General features: G+C 39.8%; 2 protein-coding genes across 2 annotated transcripts; both read left to right on the plus strand.

Annotated features, from left to right (window-relative positions):
- Window positions 1-5,361: 5,361 nt before the first annotated feature.
- Window positions 5,362-13,195, plus strand: LOC144005364 (ectonucleotide pyrophosphatase/phosphodiesterase family member 7-like). Its single transcript, XM_077503488.1, has 6 exons — window positions 5,362-5,623; window positions 5,728-5,873; window positions 6,762-7,394; window positions 7,587-7,824; window positions 9,813-9,936; window positions 13,098-13,195. Exons 1-6 carry the CDS (start codon window positions 5,362-5,364, stop codon window positions 13,150-13,152), a joined length of 1,458 nt encoding a protein of 485 aa, XP_077359614.1. The 3' UTR covers window positions 13,153-13,195.
- Window positions 13,196-16,655: 3,460 nt separating this feature from the next.
- On the plus strand, window positions 16,656-21,871 carry LOC144005182 (ectonucleotide pyrophosphatase/phosphodiesterase family member 7-like). The gene is made up of 5 exons (XM_077503181.1): window positions 16,656-16,944; window positions 17,085-17,230; window positions 18,971-19,603; window positions 19,711-19,957; window positions 21,725-21,871. Exons 1-5 carry the CDS (start codon window positions 16,656-16,658, stop codon window positions 21,841-21,843), a joined length of 1,434 nt encoding a protein of 477 aa, XP_077359307.1. The 3' UTR covers window positions 21,844-21,871.
- Window positions 21,872-21,943: the final 72 nt, after the last annotated feature.

The following is a 21,943-nucleotide window of genomic DNA, read 5'->3' on the forward strand; positions in this document are numbered from 1 at the left end:
TTTTTTTCCCCACAAAAATCAACTCACTCAAAATTTTAATGAATTATTATGGAAGTACTTTGTTTATCCTTTATATCACTACAAATCCGCAAAAATAAAAATAAAAAAAAAAGAATATTAGGCCTACTTACTGTATGTTGTAGTATATGGCAATATAAGAAACAATGCAAGTGCAACTATGCCATGCCTGCCATCTAGTGATGAATGGTGTTATTACAACTAAAAACTAACATAGATGCATATTTGCAGTTCTGCATCTGCAAATTTGCTTTTTTAAATTTCATTTATTTTATTTTATTTATGGATTTATTTATTTATTTATTTGCGTTTTGTTTTTGTTTTTTTCTTCTTTTCAGGAATTTTCTCTACTGCCAATTTTAGTGAAATCATATACTGAATTTATCAAGGTTTCCTGATAATTCCCGATGTTTTTTTAATTAATCAAGTGTCTGCTAGTTGCCCATCCTTACTCTAGTCTCTAGTAGTTTAAAGTTCAATGAGTCTAATATTGCAAACACAGCAGGTATAACATATCTAATTAATTTAAAGCAACCCTTTCTTCAGCTTGAACAAATTTGACTTATTTAAAGTATTTTTTTCTGAATGAACTGTTTTGGGTCCATATATATATATATATATTAGGGCTGGGAATCTTTGACTGTCTTTGACTGTCTCACGATTCGATTCGATTACGATTTTTGGGCCTACGATTCGATTCAGAATTGATTTCGATTCTCGATTCAAACGATTTTCGATTCAAAATTATTTGATTGACAAATGATTCTGCTTCAATTTACAGATATGCACAACATTGTCATGATCTACTCCAGTCTGTTTTGCAAGTTTGGGCTACAACTGCCTTTTCCCCTTCTTCTTCCTTTCTAATTTAAATAAAATCGATTTTTGGATATTAAATATCGATTCAATTCGATTAATAAATGAGAATCTCGATTCTTTTATGAATTGATTTTTTTTGGCACACCTCTAATATATATATATATATATATATATATATATATATATATATATATATATATATATATATATATATATATATATATATATATGTATATATATATATGAGATTTTTAATCTCAATGAGTTCCTTACCTTGTTGAATAACGGAATGATGATATCACAACCCAAAACGGTGAAAAGGAATAAACCAGCGTTCATGAGGACGAATCCTGTCCGTAATAATTCAATGTACAGTATTAGTAATGAGTGTGTGCGGATGGGTGGGTGCGTGCGCACACACGAGCGCACGCGTGCACGCGTCCTGGTGGTAAATGTAGATGAGTTTTCTCAGCGCCGAAGGGGGAATGGGCTGCGGTTGGCTGACCTGCCTGCAGACCAGTCTGTGGAAAAGAACAACTTTTTAAATTACCCATACATCACTGTCACGGCCGCACAGACGAGGGTGACAGTGATGTGATCACACGCGCGCACACACATAGCTCTCCTCACTTAACAAACTCAATCGCAGGTTTGCGTGTGTGCGCGTCTGTGTGACACAAATCTAAACAATTAAAATTTGAAGACTCTTTTGAAGCTCAAGTGTGACTGCAGAGCCTTCAACAGCTGGCATGACTTTTTCCTTTTGCTCTTTTCCTGTCATTTTCTTTCCTCATCTCCTTCTCCTCCCCCTCCCTGTTTCTCCTCATCTAACAAGATGAATCTTAATTGCTGCTAATTAAACTGCTCATGGGTTACAAAGTGGGAGAAGTACTCGAAGCATATGTTTCAGTTTGTGTAAAAACCCTGAGCCGTTCCAGGGCTAAAGGCCATCAAGGGTGACAGATGCTCGGCACGTCACTTCATTACTTCTCTGGTTTGTCTTCTCGCTCAAATTACAAGCTGTGGATTTTGGGAAGGCATGTCAAACGCACGTTGTTGCAAATGCCGTACACACTCCCCGTAATGAGCAGCACATGCATCTTATCAGAGCAGATTGTCTGCTTCGCTGTTTGAGAGGTTATTACAATAGATGTGCAGCAGAGGAAGCATGATGTAATGAGGCATACACACACATTCAGCTGGGAAAACTTAACGAGGACAAACGCTATCGAACAAATGGACGGGTGGATGGATGCGCAATCGAAGAGCTTTATGCGCCTTTATTTTTCATACCTTTAAACAGATGCTTCATAACGATCAAGTGTTGTTGCTAATATTTCATTTTGGGCTAAATTAGGTAACTAAACTATCAGAAACTGCTCTCAGTATAATGCCGGTTATAATAGCAGGCTAGCAGCTAATGATCCGTCTTGTAGTTTGTACTGATTATCCTCAGTGTCACAGGTGAGTTGGAGCCTATCCCAGTGGAAGTTTTATGTAACCTAGCATGAAACGGGGAAAAAAATAATGACTAAAACAGGAAGTCTAGCGGTTCGCTAGTTAGTGCACCAAGTTTCTTAGAGCAAAAAAAAAAGAAGAGAGAGATGAAGGAGGGAGGGTAAAAAAAAAAAAAAAAAAAAAAACAAGGCCCAATTTGGGTTCTGTTAAAAGGGTATGGACCGTGTTCAAATTGTACATAATGTTCCCTGTGTCTTACAATAATGGTTTATCAAGAGTCAAATTAATATACTTCTACCACTTGGACTGACTATGAAACTGTATTTTAATGTTAACCATTATAGTGGTGCTTAGAGAGATGAGTAATTTTTTAGGTGGTACTTGATGTGGAAAATTCATAACCACCAGTGCAACATGATTTTACTTGCAAAAGGGGAGATTAATGGGAGAATCTGAAGTCTATCTGATCAAATAATTGTGGTCATCTTAAACTTTGGTGTGTGACCTCACTGTTCCAACACTTTTGGAAATGCTACAGAATTAATTTCATTCCAGACGTATCTGGTCTAGAGCGCTAAAATCTTTACCCATAGTCTTCTGTTAAAACAATGATGACTTGACTTGACTTGACTTGACTTAAAAGCTGCACATAGGCAGTAGTTCCTCTTATATACTGTAATTTGATGTACAGTGCATAGAATATGTATAATGTGCTTTCAGCTTAAAAAAACATATTAAAAATGGTCTTACTCATAAACAATAGAATATAATGCTGTCCTACATTATTTATTAAATGTAAAACATTTTCACAGTTTTATTTTAATTTATGTATTTATTTATTTAATTATTTATTAATTTATAAATTACTCTAAAATGATGTCATAATTTGTACTACAAAATAAACCCATATCAATGGAGTATTTCTACAATGGAGTATTGGTGCTACCTGCTGGTAATGCAGAGGAGTGTCATTGTAATTTGCTTTAATTATTTAATTTTGGCTTGCCTTTTTGTTGCCCTGTTAAGTGATCTGGTTTATGGTTCAACATCATGACATGGTGCTGTATACTGGCTCATAATGTAAATGTGAGTCAATGTGGATGGAGATATTTTTCAACCCTCTGCAGAATTGTTTTTAAAAAGAATGGCAGCAACACTGTACCTGTACCTGTGCTTTATTTCCCCCAGTACACATTTTCTATTACATTTTTCAAAAGTTTAAACAGAACATATGATTGAAAGTTGACTTTTAGATTGCTGGTATGCAAACAGTTGGTTTTCTGGAGTGCAAATGCACCTATTATGTATCAAATTAAACGACCTTGTAAATATTTTATCAGCCTGTTTTTTTTTCCCCTCTGAGTGAGCTGCTCTGCACTTCGACCTCACTCTTACATAACAGTGGTGCTAATTTACATACTCATCACTCCTCACACCAATGACAATGTCCAGGTAGGTTGGGTGAAGATCCAGAGCCACTTTGAAGCAATGGTTGGAGTCCCACCACAGGACTACACTGTCTAAACAACACTTTCAAAAATACTATAATGCAGAGGAACTACAGTATTTTTTTAGGAACTTTTCGAGCACCCCACCCCACCCATCGGACCCTAGTCTGCAGCACCCCTGAATAGACCTTACAAGGAAGAATGAGGAGTGTGATCTCACTTTAGTTGGAACACACTCTTCTTTAAAACGGTGACCATTCCCTAAGTTTGCCAGTCGAGGCACTGTCCGCAATGTCTATGCAATTTTCAAAGGTGTGTCAACCAGGACAGCCCCACAATAACCAGAGTCTTTAGAAACTCCGAGCCGATCACATCTATCCCCAGGGCCCTGCCACCAAGGAGCTTTTTAACCACTTTGGTGACCTTACCCCAGAGATTGGATAGCCCACCTCAAAGTACACACTCAGCTTCATCAAAGCGGTCTTCGAAGTACTTGCATTATCTCCGCGGATCTACAACGTCCCAAGTTGAGGTCACATTGCTCCATCTCAAAATTTCCTGAAAATCGTCGTGTTTTATGCTCTTTCATCCCACACCTAACTCTCAATTCACACTGACTGCGGAACGGACGCGGAGCATTTTCCGTAAGTGTGGCTATTGTTTACAAGACTACCAACAATGAATTGAATTCCGCTTCACTCGCCCGTAGCCATCATGTCCACCGGAAACCCACAGGCCAAAAAGACCTGATAAGACTTCTTCCTCAGCTGGATTGCATCACTTGCCGTTGGTATCCACCAAGGGTTTGGGGGGTTCTGCCACGACAGGCAAGGACCACCTTACAGCCACAGCGCATGTCAGCCACTTAAAAAAAAATCGAGGCATGGAACATGGTCCACTCGGATTCAATGTTTCCGCCACGACCTGAAATGTGGTCAAAGTTCTGGCGAAGATGTGAGATGAAACTCCTTCTGACACGGGACTCTGCCAACCTTTCCCAGCAGTCTCAGACCCTCATTATGTGTTTGCCTGATTTGATCTTTCCCCACCATTGGAGCCACCACACTAAGAAGGTGGTGATCGGTTAACAGTTCTGCCCCTCTCTTTGCCTGAATGTCCAAGACAAGTAAATAATATATTGAACTGCTCCACAATACAAAACTGGCAGAACAAACAATAAGTGTAGTGGTCTGTCTATCTTGTTCTATTATTCATATTGAAGATGTTGCTTTAGGCAGAGACAGAATTTGATAATGCCATTGATAACATTTGATGCATTGCTTCACTCCTCTGCCATAAACTAAGATAGTGGACCTTCAAACCACAGGGTTATATACAAATAACTTTCTTTATGAGTTGATAAGATAAGATGGTGCATCTTCAAGATGTTCTAACTGCAGAATAACTGATGTTATCTGACGATTAAGTCTGATGTTATCTACTTCTTTTGGTACGTTTATGTGAGATTGCATTATAAACGTTACTCATGTAAAAGGTGTCATGCATTTCATTTGTATACAAAAAGCCGGGGCTGGATGAGTGATCAGCCACTCTGAGACTGCCACTCAGGTTCCATCATACAATGTGCAGGCCTTGCATCATCATGCATTTGCTCTGCATGGTTGTCTTTGGACTTATTGTCAGCACTCCGTCTACTGCAGCCCCGTTAGGAGATATTGCTTCTGGATTGCAGTCTGTTCTCAGTAGATCCACTCAAAACAAACTGCTACTCATCTCTTTCGATGGTTTCCGATGGGATTACGACCGAGACGTGGACACTCCTAATCTGGATAAAATGGCCAAGGATGGCGTAAAAGCAGAGTATGTCACACCGGCCTTCCTCACCATCACCAGCCCCACACACTTCACCCTGCTTACAGGTATGTAAAAAATACATTTCCATATAGCCATTTACAAAAACAGGGAAGCTACATTTGTAAGTACAGCCTGAGTTGACATAACGTTTCTGTGCTGTTCTTTGCAGGGCGTTATATAGAAAATCATGGCGTAATCCACAACATGTGGTTCAACACATCTACTCAGGAAAAGAAGCAGTACTACATGACACAGTTTGTTGATTCCTACTGGGACAATGGCAGCTTGCCCATCTGGATAACAGCACAAAGACAGGTGCTTTGCAGCTCTTTTAGGCTAAATGTTATAAAGTGCCCTTTAACTTCTAGAGAGGGGTGTAAGGGGTTGTGTTGTGCTCAAGAACTCACTATCCACCACCAAGACTTGCACGAGACAAGAATTCACCGAGACATAGAAAAGACCAAGCTTTTTGAGAGTCAAGACTGAGATAAGACCATGAAAACCATATATCGGTGCTGGTCTTGACCAGTCTTGATGGAAAATCCCAAGTCTAGCCAGTTTGAGACTCAGACAAGACCAAGACTTTTGGGAGTCGAGTTCGAGACTTTTCAAATGTAGTCTTAAGTTTAGATCTCTTGCTCTGACTGCATCTCCTGATTCACCTGTAACACATATTTGTCAGTAGCAGAAGTGGGCACTTCCATCGTTACATCTGACGGATGCCACCTTTCTGCGAGTGCTTTATGGCAAGAAGCCTAAAAAAATATATAAACAGACTGAGATGGACCGTCGCACTGACCCAGATCGACGGACGTAAACCTGCTTCAGTCGGTGCATTTAATATGAGGCTTCATAAAGCACTCACTGAAAATGCAGAAGTACTCGTCGAAAAGCCACTGGCTGACATAATGACGGAAGTTCCTGCTTCTGGTCAGCAGTTGTATGTTTTTAAATTGTCAATAGAAGGGTCGTATAAGATGCTACAATTGGAACTTCCAACACTGAACACATCGTGAAAAATATTTAACAATTGTAGGAAATCTCCTGACAAGAAATTTAAAGCCTCATGGAAGCAAACACGAAAACCCTGCACATCAGTGCTGTTCCTTTTGTACTCGTTATATCTGGAAGTGACAATTCACTATTGAGTGTGAGCATCAATAAATGTGCGAGACCTGACCTTCATTCTTTTATCCTCATCAGGGGCTAAAAGCAGGCTCACTACATTTTCCTGGCACAGCTGCAACCTACAAAGGAGAAACTGTGCAGGTGAAAGAGGTGGAACCTCGTTTCTATGACTACTCAAACGAGACAGAATGGAGGCATAACATCGACAAGGTGATTGGAGAGTGGTTCCACCAGCAGGACCTGGACTTTGTATCCTTGTACTTTGGGGAACCAGACAAGGTCGGCCACAAATATGGACCAGATTCCCCAGAACGGCGACAGATGGTCCAGCAAGTGGATCGAACTGTAGGCTACATCCGGGACAAGATCCATTACCACAATTTAACTGACCAACTCAACATCATCATTACTGCTGACCACGGGATGACCACGGTCTTTCGGGGTGGACAAGTCCAGGAGATCATCCTTTCTAAGATCCAAGGTTTTAGCTTTAGAGATGTCAAATTTCATCTTGTGGATTATGGCCCTGCTGGAATGCTGCTTCCGAAAGAAGGGAAGCTGGAGAAGGTCTACCAGGCTTTGAAGGGAGGTCACCCTCGTCTTCATGTGTATAAGAAGGAGGAAATGCCAGAAAGGCTGCATTACGGTAATCACACTCGATTACTTCCCATCATCCTCTTTGCCGATCCTGGATATGTCATCAATGGGGTGAGAAATAGCTTTTAAGTTGCTTATATCTAAAGTGCCATAAATAATTAGTCCTGATTATACGACTGCAATATTGTCACTACATTTCGAATGTTCAATGTTTTTGCAGGGTTGTTGATTTGAAATAATGTGTATGTTAGTAGAGTATAAAACTTAATGTTTCTATGTTGTGTTTTTTCCCTCCAAATATAGTTGTTTCCTGTGCAGTTTCACAAAGGAGAACATGGCTTTGATAACGAAGTGTTGGACATGAAGCCTTTCTTTAGGGCAGTGGGTCCCGACTTCAAGCAAAACCTGGTGGTTGGACCCTTTGAAACTGTCAATGTGTACCCACTAATGTGTCATCTGCTGCAGATAGTTCCAGAGGTCAATGACGGGCACCTAAGCAGTACCAAGCATATGCTGAAAAACACAGGCGGAGACAAAAACGGTAAATTAGCCAACAAATAGAATTGATTGCATTTTGCCTGCCGTTTTCAAAGCACCAATGATTTAGGAGGTGGAAGGTGGTCTCTATAGTGCCCACTTCACACATTTGTGACCATTTAATTTTTGGCCAGTTTTGCATCATGGGTGTGAAGAGATCTGCTTTGCCGTTCCCTAAAAACCTAAAACACACTAACCTCCTGCAAATCAAGTTCTTCTTCTACCTCATTAAAAACTGTCGCTCTCACTCGCCAATTTTATAGTATAGTTGATTAATTGCAAATCGAGCCAACTCTGTTCACGCCCACACCGGCGCAAATTAAACTCTTTTTACCGCCACACGTTATCAAAAAAAAAAAAAAAAAAAGTGCCAACCGATTTTGAGCATTTTAACTCATCTTTAAAGGCAAACTGAATATTGTGCGCTTTTACGACACATTGTGGGTACTAAATGAAAGATGGCATTCCATTCTTTCATTAGAAAAAAAAAAGTGTTTCCAACTTATTCCGTTTTTTTAGTAATCACTATTTGAAAATTGGTCATTTGAGTGATATTGAGCAAAAATTGAAAAAAAATAAGAAAATGAGCTTTTTGTGAAAAAATACATTTTCTCCACAACAGTGACTCTGACTTTTTTTTTTTTTTTTTTTTTTTTTTTGACGCTCTGTGAATTAGATTTAAAGCGACAAAAGCTTTGGTCATTCACGTTATCCTTGAAAGCGTTTGATTTCATCAGGTTTCATCAGATTGCATTAGTGGGTGTTTTTGATTTCACAACCCATTGACCAAGCAGCACTGCACTTAGATGTTGCACTGCCCATTGAGTTTTATTTAAAAAAAATAAATAAATAAAAAAAAGTAGTTGACCTCATTTAACGTTTGTGATGGCATACATCCGACATCGTGATTTTATTAATCGTTAAACGTTTTTGGCGGTCAAAGAGCTAAAATGACCAAATTTTGATTTCTATGAAAGGACACTCGACCCAGCTTCAAGATACTTTTTCAGTTTACTCAAAGATGTCATACATTATGACTATTTTAATGTATGCCTTCTCTATATGGGTGGAAAGGGGAAAAACTTTTGAAGTCTTATGTGACAACTGAATAATGACATATTCTAAGTCCAACTTTTTCTGTCCCAAGATCTAGTTCTATAAGCAGCCAATCTCCTTTGATCGACTTTTTGTTTGTTTTTACGGTGTGAGGGATCAAACCCACACCACACCCATAGCTCTGGTTTATAAGTGCAGAGCGATACCAGAAAGCTAAAATTATAACATGCACACAAAAAAAAACAAAAAAAAAAGTTGCACCCTACACCCTTCACGATTGGTTGCTGCTTCAGCAGTCATGGAAACAACACTCCACCTCCCATTTAAGCAAAGCATCAGTCAAATTCGACACATGAAAAACAACGAAAACAGGACATTTATGACACCCAAACAGGATGTCAAAACTGGACATGTCCAAGTGAAAGATGATGTTTGGTCACCCGAGCAAACCATTTTTAATTACACCAAGCCATCTACGGAAATACCAAAATATAGTCTAGTCCGCCTCTGCGCCGATTGAGACCACACCTTGCGCTAGACAAAAATAGAGCCCTACTACTTTTATTGTGACTCCACTTAATTTACATACAGGTAATTTCAAGTGTGTGAATAAGTTCCGCAAAAACACATACACAAAAGAGCAATGAAAAAGTAAATGTTTTGTCCCACATTATTTCATGCTGGTGCTGTAATGGCGCATGGTTAAAATAAACCGAAGCAAAATAAGTTGGAAAAATATTTGTGGGAGGCGTAGAAAATTATTGTGAATGCTTGTATCTCCACATTGACACAATCATGGTGGCACAGAGGATAAAATGTCAGCTCAACTCTTATCAAGAAGCCTGTGTGTTGAGATAAGAGGGTAACTGTGCTATTCTAGAACTTTAAAGTGATTCATGAGCTCCGCAAATGTTTTTTTTTTTTTCTTGCCTGCAGGTCAAAACTCCACTGTTTGGTCACCAATTGTCATTGGCTTATCAGCAGCGACTGGGTTTCTGGCACTGGTGTTTGTTGCATTTACCACCCGCACCTTATATAAAAGAAACTCAGCAAGAAAGAGGTAAGTTATATAAACTGGAATGATGTGAAATCTGATTTTTTTTTTTTTCTTTCAAATACTGGTAGAAATATATATTTTTTTTAAATACCGTATTTTCCGCACTATAAGGCACACCTAAAAGCCTTCAATTTTTTGAAAAGTTGACCATGCGCCTTAAAATCCAGTGCGCCTTATATATGGATCAATATTAAGCCACAACAGGTCTCACTGTCAAGACGCTACCGGTGACCCTGCACGATCGGTGACATGCATGCGCAGATCCTGCCATCTTGGATCGCTAGCTAATACTTAACCTCAGAGAAAATAAAACAGCTGTTCATTTTGGGAGTGAATAGAGTTGGCAGAAAGCTGCTTTGTAATCTATTAATAAAGTTTGACTTACCTGACTGCTTTGTTGACACTCCCTTTAGCGCAGCACCATCTAATGGATGCATAACGTAATCCCAGCCTCTACTGTAGCACCATATATATATATATGGAAAAAAAAATTTAAAATATGTCATTCATTGAAGGTGTGCCTTATAGTGCGGAAAATACTTACTGGTAATTAGCTTATTCTTGAAAACCCTATTGCTAATGAAACACGATTGTAGAAACTTCAGCATGCCCAAAACCTTGTCACTTTTTGAAAGTATTTACTCAATAAAAACTTACAACAAAATGTAAAAATATAAATAAAAGTTAGATAAATTAACCATTTCATAACTGGACACAAAAAAAGGCTCAAGGACCAATTCCCAAATTGAACATGACAGCCATTTTGTGAGAATTACCGGTACTTCTAACTAGGTAATTTACCCAAACAAGCCCTAATAAGAACCTGTTATCCTAAATGGATCTGTCACCCACTTCATTGCAAAGCTTTTACATGTAATGGGAGCTCATGTTTTCAAAGTCTGATTAAGATTGAGTACAATGATGCAATATTGGGGTACCTGCTAGGGGGTGTGGCTGGATTAGGACCCAGGAGCAAACAGACGTAAAAAGTAGCAAAGTTTTATTCAACAAAGTAGCAAATAAAGTATCAAACCAAAGGTGGCTAGCCTCTCAGCACATCTGGACTAAAGAAAATGAGAACAAAAAGGAAGTCAATCTTTAAACAAGGGTGCTGGGAAAACCCAGGAAAAAGCTTGCAAAAACAAAGTAAAAAAGTCGTCTAGGAAAAAACAGGAATGTTTTCGGGCAGCGAGAACGAGTACCGTGAATATGACAAGACGTTTTGGGAAGTTGAGGCTATACACTGGAAACTTAGCGAACAAAGCAAAATCACGAACGATTAGGTTGTCATCTGCCCCTGAACCCATCAAGACTATCAAGAAGTGAAAACGAGGAGTCGCTAAATGAGACAGTGGCAGAAAGGGATATGCGTTTAGGCGAGCAAGAGGATGTGGTCTGATTTACCAGATGGTTTGTTGCTGCAGCCGACTGGGGTCCCTTGGGTCGGAGAGGGCACTGGAGGATGTAATGACCCCATTGTCCACAGTAGATGCAGAGGCCCAAAGAAATCCGCCGGGAGCGTTCCTCCGGGGTGAGGCGGGTCCTGCCGAGTTGCATGGGCTCATCCTTTGATACCTGGGGCATTGGGGTTATGGTCACCGCTGGGGCGATACCACGGGAAAAGAAAGGATTAGGCCACCTGGATGCTCGCCGTCTTTCTCTAGAGGGTTGTCTATTCTGATGAGTTGCTCCAGTGATTCGGGTTCATCCCGAGCGGATAGCTGGTCTTTGAGGTCCTCTGATAAACCGGCAACAAAGATAGTCTTGAGATCCGCCTCGTTCCACCCGCTTTCCAAAGCCAATATACGGAATTCGATGGAGTAATCAGCAGCAGACTGTAGGCCTTGTCGGAGGGAGGCTAACTTCTTGGCTGCGAAAAGGGTGGTCAAAGACCTTGCGCATCTCGGCAGTGAAAGAGTCATAGGTTTGCAGGACTGGTGATTTCGATTCTTACAGGGAATTGGCCCACTTTCCAGCTCTGCCTTTGAGCAAGTTGATCACATAAGCCAACTTGGACCGGTCAGAAGAGAAGGCGCTAGGCTGTTGGTTTAAAAACTAAAGAGCAATTAAGAAGGAACTGGCTACAGGCTCCTACCTCCCCGATGTAATGCTCTGGTGGAGGAATGGATGGCTCTTGTTGCGGTAGGGGCCGGAGCAGGTGGCACATGCTCTCTCTCCTTGACTGGCAGTGGCGGGTTGGGCTGTGGAGGAGGCGCTCTGGTCATGTTTGGCAGCCAATGAACCAACATCGGCGGTAAGGCCCCGGAGACAAGCAAGCACTTCCTTTAGAAGCTCGTCGTGTTTTCCGATAAGCGTTCCATGAGCTCGGACGGCATGTCGACGGGAGTCTGCATCCGCTGGGTCCATATTCACAGCCAGAATGTACTATTAGGGGGTGTGGCTGGATTAGGACCCAGGAGCAGACGCAGACGTAAAAGTAACAAAGGTTTATTCCACAAAGTAGCAAATAAAGTATTAAACCAAAGGTGGCTGGGCATGGCAGTGGCTGGGCTCTCAGCACATCCGGACTAAAGAAAACAAGAGAACAAAAGGAAGTCAGTCTTTAAACAAGGGCGCCGGGAAAAACCAGGAAAAAGCTTACAAAAAAACAAAGTAAAAAAAATAAATAAAAATAACTCTCTTGACTAGAAAAAAACAGGAATGTTTTCAGGCAGCGAGAACATATGAACAGAATATGATGAGATGTTCTGGCGAAGAGTGGTCAGACCAGAGCTTAAATACTGAGGGTGATTGTAGATTGGAGGCAGCTGCGTGTGGAGCCCAGCACAACCTGACCACGCCCAGCCCTGAAAAGGAAAAAAAAACAAAGGAAAACACAGGAAACAGAACTACTAGATGCCAAAGTAAAAGGGGCCCAAAACAACCCACAACAGGTACCATCACTTTTGTTCACTAGTTTCTTTTTAATATAATTCTGTTGGACCACAAAAATAAAACAAAGCCTGATTTTCATTGTTTAATTTTCAATATTTATTGTATTTGTGTTACTTTTGTCAGTTTTGAGTTATTTTAGTTGTTCTTTCAATAACATTTTTTGTACAGTATATACTGTGCTTCAAACAAAAGTTGGAGACAAATCACTTGATGTTTAACATCCACCAAACAGTTTTGCCACTCTCATGCTCTATTTTCACCTATTTCAGTTCAAAACAGAAGAACGCTGCTGAAGAAGAGGAGCACAAGCAAACCAGTTTTTGAGTGGTCACATGGATGCCTATGTTTTCCTTAATTTTACCTTTGCATGAATTACACCTTGAACAGGTTTATATGGTAGAATCAATTATTTCATATAACTGACTTGCTTTTAAGGAGCGATTTGTCAATTAAAAATGGACAATTAAATACTTGATTTACTCTTTTGTGTTTTTGTTTTTGCATTCATATCACATGTATTTGCTGACATTCTGCAATTTCACATCAAGAATGATATTTCTTAGATTTGGTTATGATTTAGTCACTCCAAACGACTTGGCGGCAAGACTTATACCACTTATCTTGTGATGTCTTACCTTGACAAACCTTATCAAGCACATAAAAACAGCCCTCTTATAGGTTCATTAAGGTTACAAAGTCCAGTCTTTAGTGAATCCACGTGTGAAATGTGTTATTTTAATGACCATTATGCTGTTTCCATAAGAACATGACGTCACTCACTATCATTCCCAACGCAATGATGGATAGATAGATAAATTCCTGCGCTACTCAATGTGAATTTAAGAATAAAAACTGTTAATTATATCCATCCATCCATTTTCTTGACCGCTTATTCCTCACAAGGGTCACGGGGGGTGCTGGAGGCTATCTCAGCTGGCTTTAGGTAGTAGGCGGGGGACACCCTGAATTGGTTGCCAGCCAATCGCAGGGCACACAGAGACGAACAACCATCCACACTCACAAGCACACCAAGGGACAATTCGGAGCGCCCAATTAACCTGCCATGCATGTCTTTGGAATGTGGGAGGAGACTGGAGTATCCAAAGAAGAGCCACGCGGGCACGGGGAGAACATGCAAACTCCACCCAGGAAGGCCAGAGCCTGGACTCGAACCGGAGCCCTCTGTTAATTATATTTATTTAAAAAAAGAAAAGAAAAAAGAAACCAATTGGCTGCGATTGGCTGGCGACCAGTCCAGGGTGTCCCCTGCCTACTGCCCAGAGCCAGCTGAGATAGGCACCAGCACCCCCCGCGACCCTTGTGAGGAATAAGCGGTCAAGAAAATGGATGGATGGATGGATGGATGGAAACCAATTGGCTGTTTGTCAATAAGCAAAATGTTTTATTTTCTCTTTTGTATTCATAATTGCTTATCCAATCTGAATATTTGATTATTAAACATATACACTCCCTTACCATATTGTCATATTTTATTTGCTGAAGGTCCCTAAGATTAACCTTTTAAAAAAAAAAAAAAAATGCTCCACAAAATTACAAAGTTGCTCCTCATAATAATAATAATAATAATAATAATAATAATAATAATAATAATAATAATAATAATAATAATAATATATCCATCCATCCATTTTCTTGACCGCTTATTCCTCACAAGGGTCGCGGGGGCTGCTGGCGCCTATCTCAGCTGGCTCTGGGCAGTAGGCGGGGGACACCCTGGACTGGTTGCCAACCAATCACAGAATAATAATATACAATAATTTAAAAAGTAAACTTTTCCCATAAAATCTAAAATATTGGGGCAATTGTTCTGATATTTTCAGAGGTTGGCGTGGGCATAAGTACAGATGTCCACATACGTTTTGGTGAGAACTGATTGTGACGTTAGTCGTAAGCAATTTTTAAAGGATAGGACTGCTAATCAATCTTTTTTTTGTGATAAACTCAACATTAGCATTTCACAACAGAAAAATAGCTCAAATTAAATTATATGTGTTGGGGCACAAGCGTCTTTGTGTGCATTCGCGGGCCCCTATGACCTACCTACCTTAGTGGCAGATCTTTGTACCATAATGTGGGGAAAAACCAGCGTGGGTATTGTTTCCATCGTTTCATAAACGTATAAAATAAAATATTGCAAGCAAGCAGACTTCTGGAAAATGCTTCCGTGTGACGTTTCTGTTCTCATGAGCTTTGGCGAACTCTGGTGGTTGAATTTGGTATAACACTTTAGTTCAAATTATTACTAAGACGAAACAATACTCAAATTGAATGCTACGTCAGTGGTTGTGTCACACCTGTAAAACTATCCATCTTGACAAACATTAGCGTGGGTGACAGAGCAAGTGGAATCATGAAAAAGCCATTCTACTCTCTTGCTTAAACTACAAACAATAACAACAATCGTGAGGTCTATTAAGTTCAGGGGCATTTGCAGTGCATGAAATATGAGATTTTAATGCATATCAGTCACATTTTACCAAATTGCAGTACATTATATAAGTTATAATTTTCACAGTGTATGCTGAAGAAGAAAGGCCAATAAATATACAATATGTGCGGGAATGTGTCAATTATTGCATGGTTTCCCCCAGTATCAGATCATTTTGGCATGCTGAAATTTTTATAATAGCACTGCACACCTTGTTGAACCCATCAACTTGCCGCTTGCCAATCCTAAGTGCGTGAAATAGAGACCTCTTTAAAATAAATAAATACATAAATAAATAAATGAATACATAAATAAACATTGACTCTTCTTTCAAGTCCATTACCATTCACTGAAAAAAAAAGAAAAAAAAATACGGTAATTTTCCAGCAGCTGGGGAGCCAGTAAATTACTGTAAAATATCAAAAAATTACTTTTTGTTTTTCCCATAATTAAAGTTTTTAACTGTAATTTTATTATAATTGTGCCTTATTTTCAGGGGTTTTAATTAATTAAAACATTTTCTCGTTTTAAAACAATCAAATTAATTAGAAATATATTAAGTAAACATTGTATCACAAATAATAATGCTTAAATTTACAGAAATTGGATGTTAGTTGTTTTAAATCACATTTTATGGAAAAATATTATCTAATAATAATAATAATAATAATAATAATAATAATAATTTGTTTGATGTAAAATAATAGTATATGACAGACAAAATAATGTGGGCAATCTTTCAAAAGATGTCAAAAATCTATTAAATATTTCAATATTGCCTTATTTTCAGGGATTTAAAAGTGTTCATAAATGTTGCCATCTTTATAAAAGTCAATTAATGAAAAAATTATAGTAAAATTACACATTTTTACTGTTAATTTTTTACGGTTTTAAAGTTGAATTTTATAGTTTATTCCATTAAATAACAGACAAATACCCATGAAGTTACAGTACATTTGTGAATGTATTTTAAGAGAAATATTGTGTTTGTTTGTTTTTTACAGTTACAATGATTTCATGTTATTTTACATCTGACATTTAGAATTTTATTTTATTTTTGTAAGTTAAATGGTATTTTTGAAATACAGAGAAAAGCTGTAAAATAAAAAGTAAGAGCTATTAAATTACATTTTTTTTCAGTGTACCTCTTAGCCATCATTTAATTGAGAGACCTCTAATGTGACACACATACACATCACACAGGTTAAAGGTCTATTATTATCTTCAATTATCAGTCAGTTAACCAGTAAAGTCATATAAACCTGTTTGGCTTTGTGCACACTAATGTTCTCAAACAGAGTAATAAGAGATGTGCTCTTTATGCGGCACATTAGGGTGAAATTAAATATATAGCAACCACCGAATTTAGAGCAGAAAAATGTCAAACTTCGTAACGCTGTCGCTCTGCCTCGTCTTCTGCTGCATATTTTTTCCACCTTGCACTCCTGCGCCAACGTGGGACTCTGTTTTGGGGCAGCAGTCTGTCTTCAGTGGGCCTCCCAGGAACAAACTGCTGCTCATCTCCTTCGATGGCTTCCGCTGGGATTATGACCGGGATATTGAAACTCCCAACCTGGATAAAATGGCCAAGGATGGCGTTAAGGCACTTTATGTCACGCCGCCTTACCTCACTATCACTAGCCCTGCTCACTTCTCGCTTCTTACAGGTAATTGTAATACAGTACGACTATGCTTATAATTGCTTTATGTAATGAATAATTCTTTAGTATAATAACTCTGCTATCTGACTTTTTCTGTACGGTTATTCTGATTCCTGTTGTGTATTTTTACCCTTTGTCAACTCAAGGAAATTACGTCGAGAACCACGGAGTAATCCACAACATTTGGTTCAACACCACCACTCAGGAGAAGAAGCAGTACCACGCAGCTCAGTTTGTTGATTCTTACTGGGACAATGGCAGTTTACCCATCTGGATAACGGCACAGAGACAGGTTTTTAGTCAGATATTTGTCTGTTTGCATGTCTGAAGATTTGCATGTTCCTCTTATTAATCCCACTTGGTGTTTTCTTGGGATACAACGGAAATACTTTTTGGAAAATTCCAGCCTTGCCATCCTTGCTGTTGTTCTTGTAAATGAGCCGCTTACATATTTTGGTGCAGCCTCTGTACTTAATAAATAAGTAAATAAATAAATAAATAAATAAATCTTCTGCAAACACTACTGATACCTTGAATCCTCTGGAGGTTTTTGTTTATATAACTAATATCGAGTCTTTTTTTTTTTTTAACAACTCCCAAAATGTTTCTGTCATCAAACTTTGTTTTCCTTGATTAACTCGTTCAACATCAATTACTGAGAAAAGCAAGTAGTTTTCTTCCTGAAGATGTTTCGCTTCTTTCCTAGTTTGATCGTGAATTTGGTAGACGTCTGCCAATTGCCTCCCGACGCATCTCCAATTTAGTGACAAAAAGTAGACGAGATTTTAGACTCGGTAAAAGCCGGTCTAAATGGTAGGTGTAACGAGATTTTGGTGTACAAAATATATCATCGAGGTGACGTGTATGGTGAATGTCATCGTATTTCATTCATAAATATGACAACAGCGTGGGACAATACCTCTGAATCTTTGCAGAAATCAATGAATTGATTATCTTAACTCATTCACTCCCAGCCCTTTTCACTGAAGCCACACCCTTCGCTCACTATTTTACTGGATTTTGACTAATTTTGCAAGGCCCACAGAAGATTGTGTTCTATTGCTATAAAAACATGAAACCTACCAAAAGAAAGACTGGAGTCTCTTCTTTCATCAGGGAAAGAAAAGTATATTTCTATTTGTTTGCGTTTTGTACGGAGCCCCGAAAGTGACATGGTAGAAAAAAAAATTTGCGTTCCCTCGCAAAGATTGTGTTCCCTCGCAAAACAACTTTGCGTCCCCTCACAAAGATTCCGTTCCCTCACAACCTTTGCGAGAGAACGCAATCTTTGCGAGGGAACGTAATTTTTTTTTTTTCCTACCATGTCACCTTAGGGCAGGGGTGGCGAGATCCGGTCCTCGAGTCCTGCTGGTTTTGGATATTTCCCTTCTTCAACACAGCTGATTCATGATCAGCTCATCAGCAAGCTCTGCAGAAACCTGATAACGAGCCTGTTAATTGGAATCAGCTGCACTTCGAGTAGGGAAATCTGCAAAACCTGCAGGACACCGGCCCTCGAGGACCGCAGTTTGCCACCCCTGCCTTAGGGGCTCCGTAGTTTTGCAACAATTAGCATTAGAATATAGCTAAGTTCCAAACATGGGGGAAAACAGCTTTTTTTTAACATGGCCCTGGTTGATCTCTTATACTCTGCTGCCATCTACTGGCCGTTTTTGTAATAACTACCACTGCTTCAACTTTTCTCTGCAGTAGAGAGGCTGCATCTAAGCTTTCTGTATGCTCTAGCATAAGAAAAACAAAAACGTACAAATGCGTCTTTGGGACACTTAATACATTTAAATAGAACGTATTTACACGTTTTTGGGAGCAAATGAGTTGAAAATGTTAATAGCACCCTCATGACCACCCAGCAAAACTATTAGGGGGAGGCGGGCGCCAACATGTCATGTCTATTCCTGCTTTCGCAACGACAAGCTCAGCTTGTGCTTTGACTGACTTCATCCTACAACAGCGCACAACACCGCAACCGCGTACAAAACATTTTTTGTCCTTATGTTTTCTTTTCTTTTAGGGACTAAAAACAGGCTCTCTTCATTTCCCTGGCACAGCTGCGACATACAAAGGAGAAACTGTGAACGTGAGGCAGGTGGAGCCTGCTATCTACAACCATGGAAACGAGACAGAATGGAGGCTGAACATCAACAAGGTGATAGGAGACTGGTTCCACCAAAAGGATCTGGACTTTGTCTCCTTGTATTTTGGTGAACCAGATTTGGTTGGGCACAAATTTGGACCCGATTCCCCAGAACTCCGGGAGATGGTGCAGCAAGTGGATCGCACTGTGGGCTACATCCGAGACAAGATCCATGAGCATGGTTTAACTGACCGACTCAACGTCATCATCACTGCTGACCACGGGATGGCGAAAATACTACCAGATAACCAAATTCAGAGGATCGTCTTGTCTAAGATCAAAGGCTTTAGCTTGAAGGATATCCAGTTCCAACTTCTGGATTACGGCCCCGGTGGAATGTTGCTTCCAAAAGAAGGCAAACTAGAGACAGTCTATCAGGCTCTGAAGAGAGGCCACCCTCACCTTCATGTGTATAAAAAGGAGGAAGTTCCTGCTCGACTGCGTTACAGTTCACATCCGCGACTTCTTCCCATCATCCTCATGTCTGACCCTGGATACGTAATAAGTGGGGTAAGAAACATGCATTGAATTCATCTTGACCTATCAGTTGTCTCAAGGTGCTGGATGATTGCTTGATTATTGAATGAATTTAACACAATGGATGGATGTCCCTCTAGTATTTACCTCTGCAGTTCAACAAAGGAGATCACGGCTTTGATAATGAAGCCATGGATATGAAAGCCTTCTTCAGGGCTGTGGGGCCTGATTTTCATAAAAACCTGATCGTCGACCCCTTTGACCTGGTCAACGTGTACTCGCTCATGTGCCATCTGCTCGGAATTAAACCAGAGCGCAACGATGGACACTTGAACAAAACCAAACACATGTTGATCCGCAGTGAGAGTGGAGGAAGTGACCATGATGGTAGGTTAAGAGAAATGCTACATTTGGAATACCACTTTAAATGGGAAGTCAACCGTAATCATTTCTTAACAATAATATATTATTATTATATAATATATGTTATATGTGACCTCACTAGTATAAACATGACATTCTGATTGATGTCAACCAACGACCAATCACAGCTCACCTCTTCTCTGAAACTGAGCCGTGAATGGTTGTTACCTCAGACCTGAGCAACTCTGATGTCATTTTCACTCGACAATAAATGACAAAATGGCCGCCCTCTGAGATGGATAAAAACTGCTGGATTTTGCTGATGGAATATGGGTTATGAAGCAAAATCCATCTGTTTTAATCCATCTCAGGGGGCGGCCATTTTGCCATTTGCTGTCGACTTAGATGACATCACAGTTGCTCAGATCTCAGGCAACAACCAATCACAGCTCACCTGTTTTATGAAGCTGAGCCATGATTGGTTGTTACCTCAGACCTGAGCAACTGTGATGTCATTTTTACTCGACAATAAGTGACAAAATGGCCGCCCTCTGAGATGGATGAAAACTGCTGGATTTTGCTGATGGAATTAGAGTTATGAAGCAAAATCCACCTGTGTTTATCCATCTCAGGGGGCGGCCATTTTGCCATTTGCTGTCGACTTAGATGACATCACAGTTGCTCAGGTCTCAGGCAACAACCAATCACAACTCACCTGTTTTCTGAAACTGAGCCATGATTGGTTGTTACCTCAGACCTGAGCCACTGGGATGTCATTTTTACTCGACAATAGGTGACAAAATGGCCGCCCTCTGATATGGATAAAAACTGCTGGATTTTGCTGATGGAATATGAGTTATGAAGCAAAATCCACCTGTTTTAACTCAGGGGGTGGCCATCTTGCCATTTGCTGTCGATTTAAGATGACATCACAGTTGCTCAGTACTCAGGCATTGACCAATCACAGCTCACCTGTTTTCTGAAGCTGAGCCATGATTGGTTGTTACCTCAGACCTGAGCAACTGTGATGTCATTTTTACTCGACAATAGGTGACAAAATGGCCACCCTCTGAGATGGATGAAAACTGCTGGATTTTGCTGATGGAATAAGAGTTATGAAGCAAAATCCACCTGTGTTTATCCATCTCAGGGACAGAAATTTTGCCACTTGCTGTCGACTTAAGATGACATCACAGTTGCTCAGGGCTCAGGCATCGACCAATCACAGCTCACCTGTTTTCTGAAGCTGAGCCGTGATTGGTTGTTACCTCAGACCTGAGCAACTGTGATGTCATTTTCACTCGACAATAAGTGACAAAATGGCCGCCCTCTGAGATGGATAAAAACTGCTGGATTTTGCTAATTAACTCATATTCCACTAACACAATATTAACCAGAATACTATATTTAGACTAGTGGGGCTGCATAGAACATATTGTCAAGACAAAAATTTGAATTAACTTCCCCTTAAAGTTGAATTTGCAACTTGAAACTTTTTGACATGAACATCGGATGTATCACAATATCACCCAGATGCAGTATTCTGACACTTGGAACATGACATCTTCAACTGTAATTTGACATCACGTGGTGTTTCTCAACAGAACAGGGTAGTTAAGCGTGAAGATAAGCACGCCAGTCGTCATCAGTCTGACATCTGATGGCATATTACTTGAAATAGTAGCTGTAAAGCCATATCTTATCAACATGGTGAAAGGTTATATTCTCTATGCTCTTTCCATAAATGTCTTTCTGCTGTAGTCCTTATGTTATGCTTTCCTTTCCTTTTAGCTGACAAGAGCAACAGTCAAATGGAGGTGCTGATAGGCTTGGCATCGGGGATTGGGCTGCTCGCCCTTGTTTTTATCGTCATGGTTTCCTACAGCATGTGCCAAAGGACAAAAGCCTGAAGTGATCTGGAAGTCCCATATCACTTTTTTGACATAGCAACTCACGTGGTTGCCTGAGCACTTGCACGTAAAATGTGGACCTTCAGGCTTCAAAGAAAGG

This window comes from Festucalex cinctus, chromosome 17 (assembly GCF_051991245.1).
Source record: "Festucalex cinctus isolate MCC-2025b chromosome 17, RoL_Fcin_1.0, whole genome shotgun sequence".
Taxonomy (NCBI): Eukaryota; Metazoa; Chordata; class Actinopteri; order Syngnathiformes; family Syngnathidae; genus Festucalex; species Festucalex cinctus.

Excerpts from the sequence above, each read along its gene's own strand:
- LOC144005364 (XM_077503488.1), top strand. The coding sequence starts at position 5,362 with ATGGTTGTCTTTGGACTTATTGTCAGCACTCCGTCTACTGCAGCCCCG. Across the intron at positions 5,874-6,761 it reads GGATAACAGCACAAAGACAG|GGGCTAAAAGCAGGCTCACT; the intron begins GTGCTTTGCAGC and ends TATCCTCATCAG. Across the intron at positions 7,395-7,586 it reads CTGGATATGTCATCAATGGG|TTGTTTCCTGTGCAGTTTCA; the intron begins GTGAGAAATAGC and ends CTCCAAATATAG.
- LOC144005182 (XM_077503181.1), top strand. The coding sequence starts at position 16,656 with ATGTCAAACTTCGTAACGCTGTCGCTCTGCCTCGTCTTCTGCTGCATA. Across the intron at positions 17,231-18,970 it reads GGATAACGGCACAGAGACAG|GGACTAAAAACAGGCTCTCT; the intron begins GTTTTTAGTCAG and ends CTTTTCTTTTAG. Across the intron at positions 19,958-21,724 it reads TGGAGGAAGTGACCATGATG|CTGACAAGAGCAACAGTCAA; the intron begins GTAGGTTAAGAG and ends CTTTCCTTTTAG.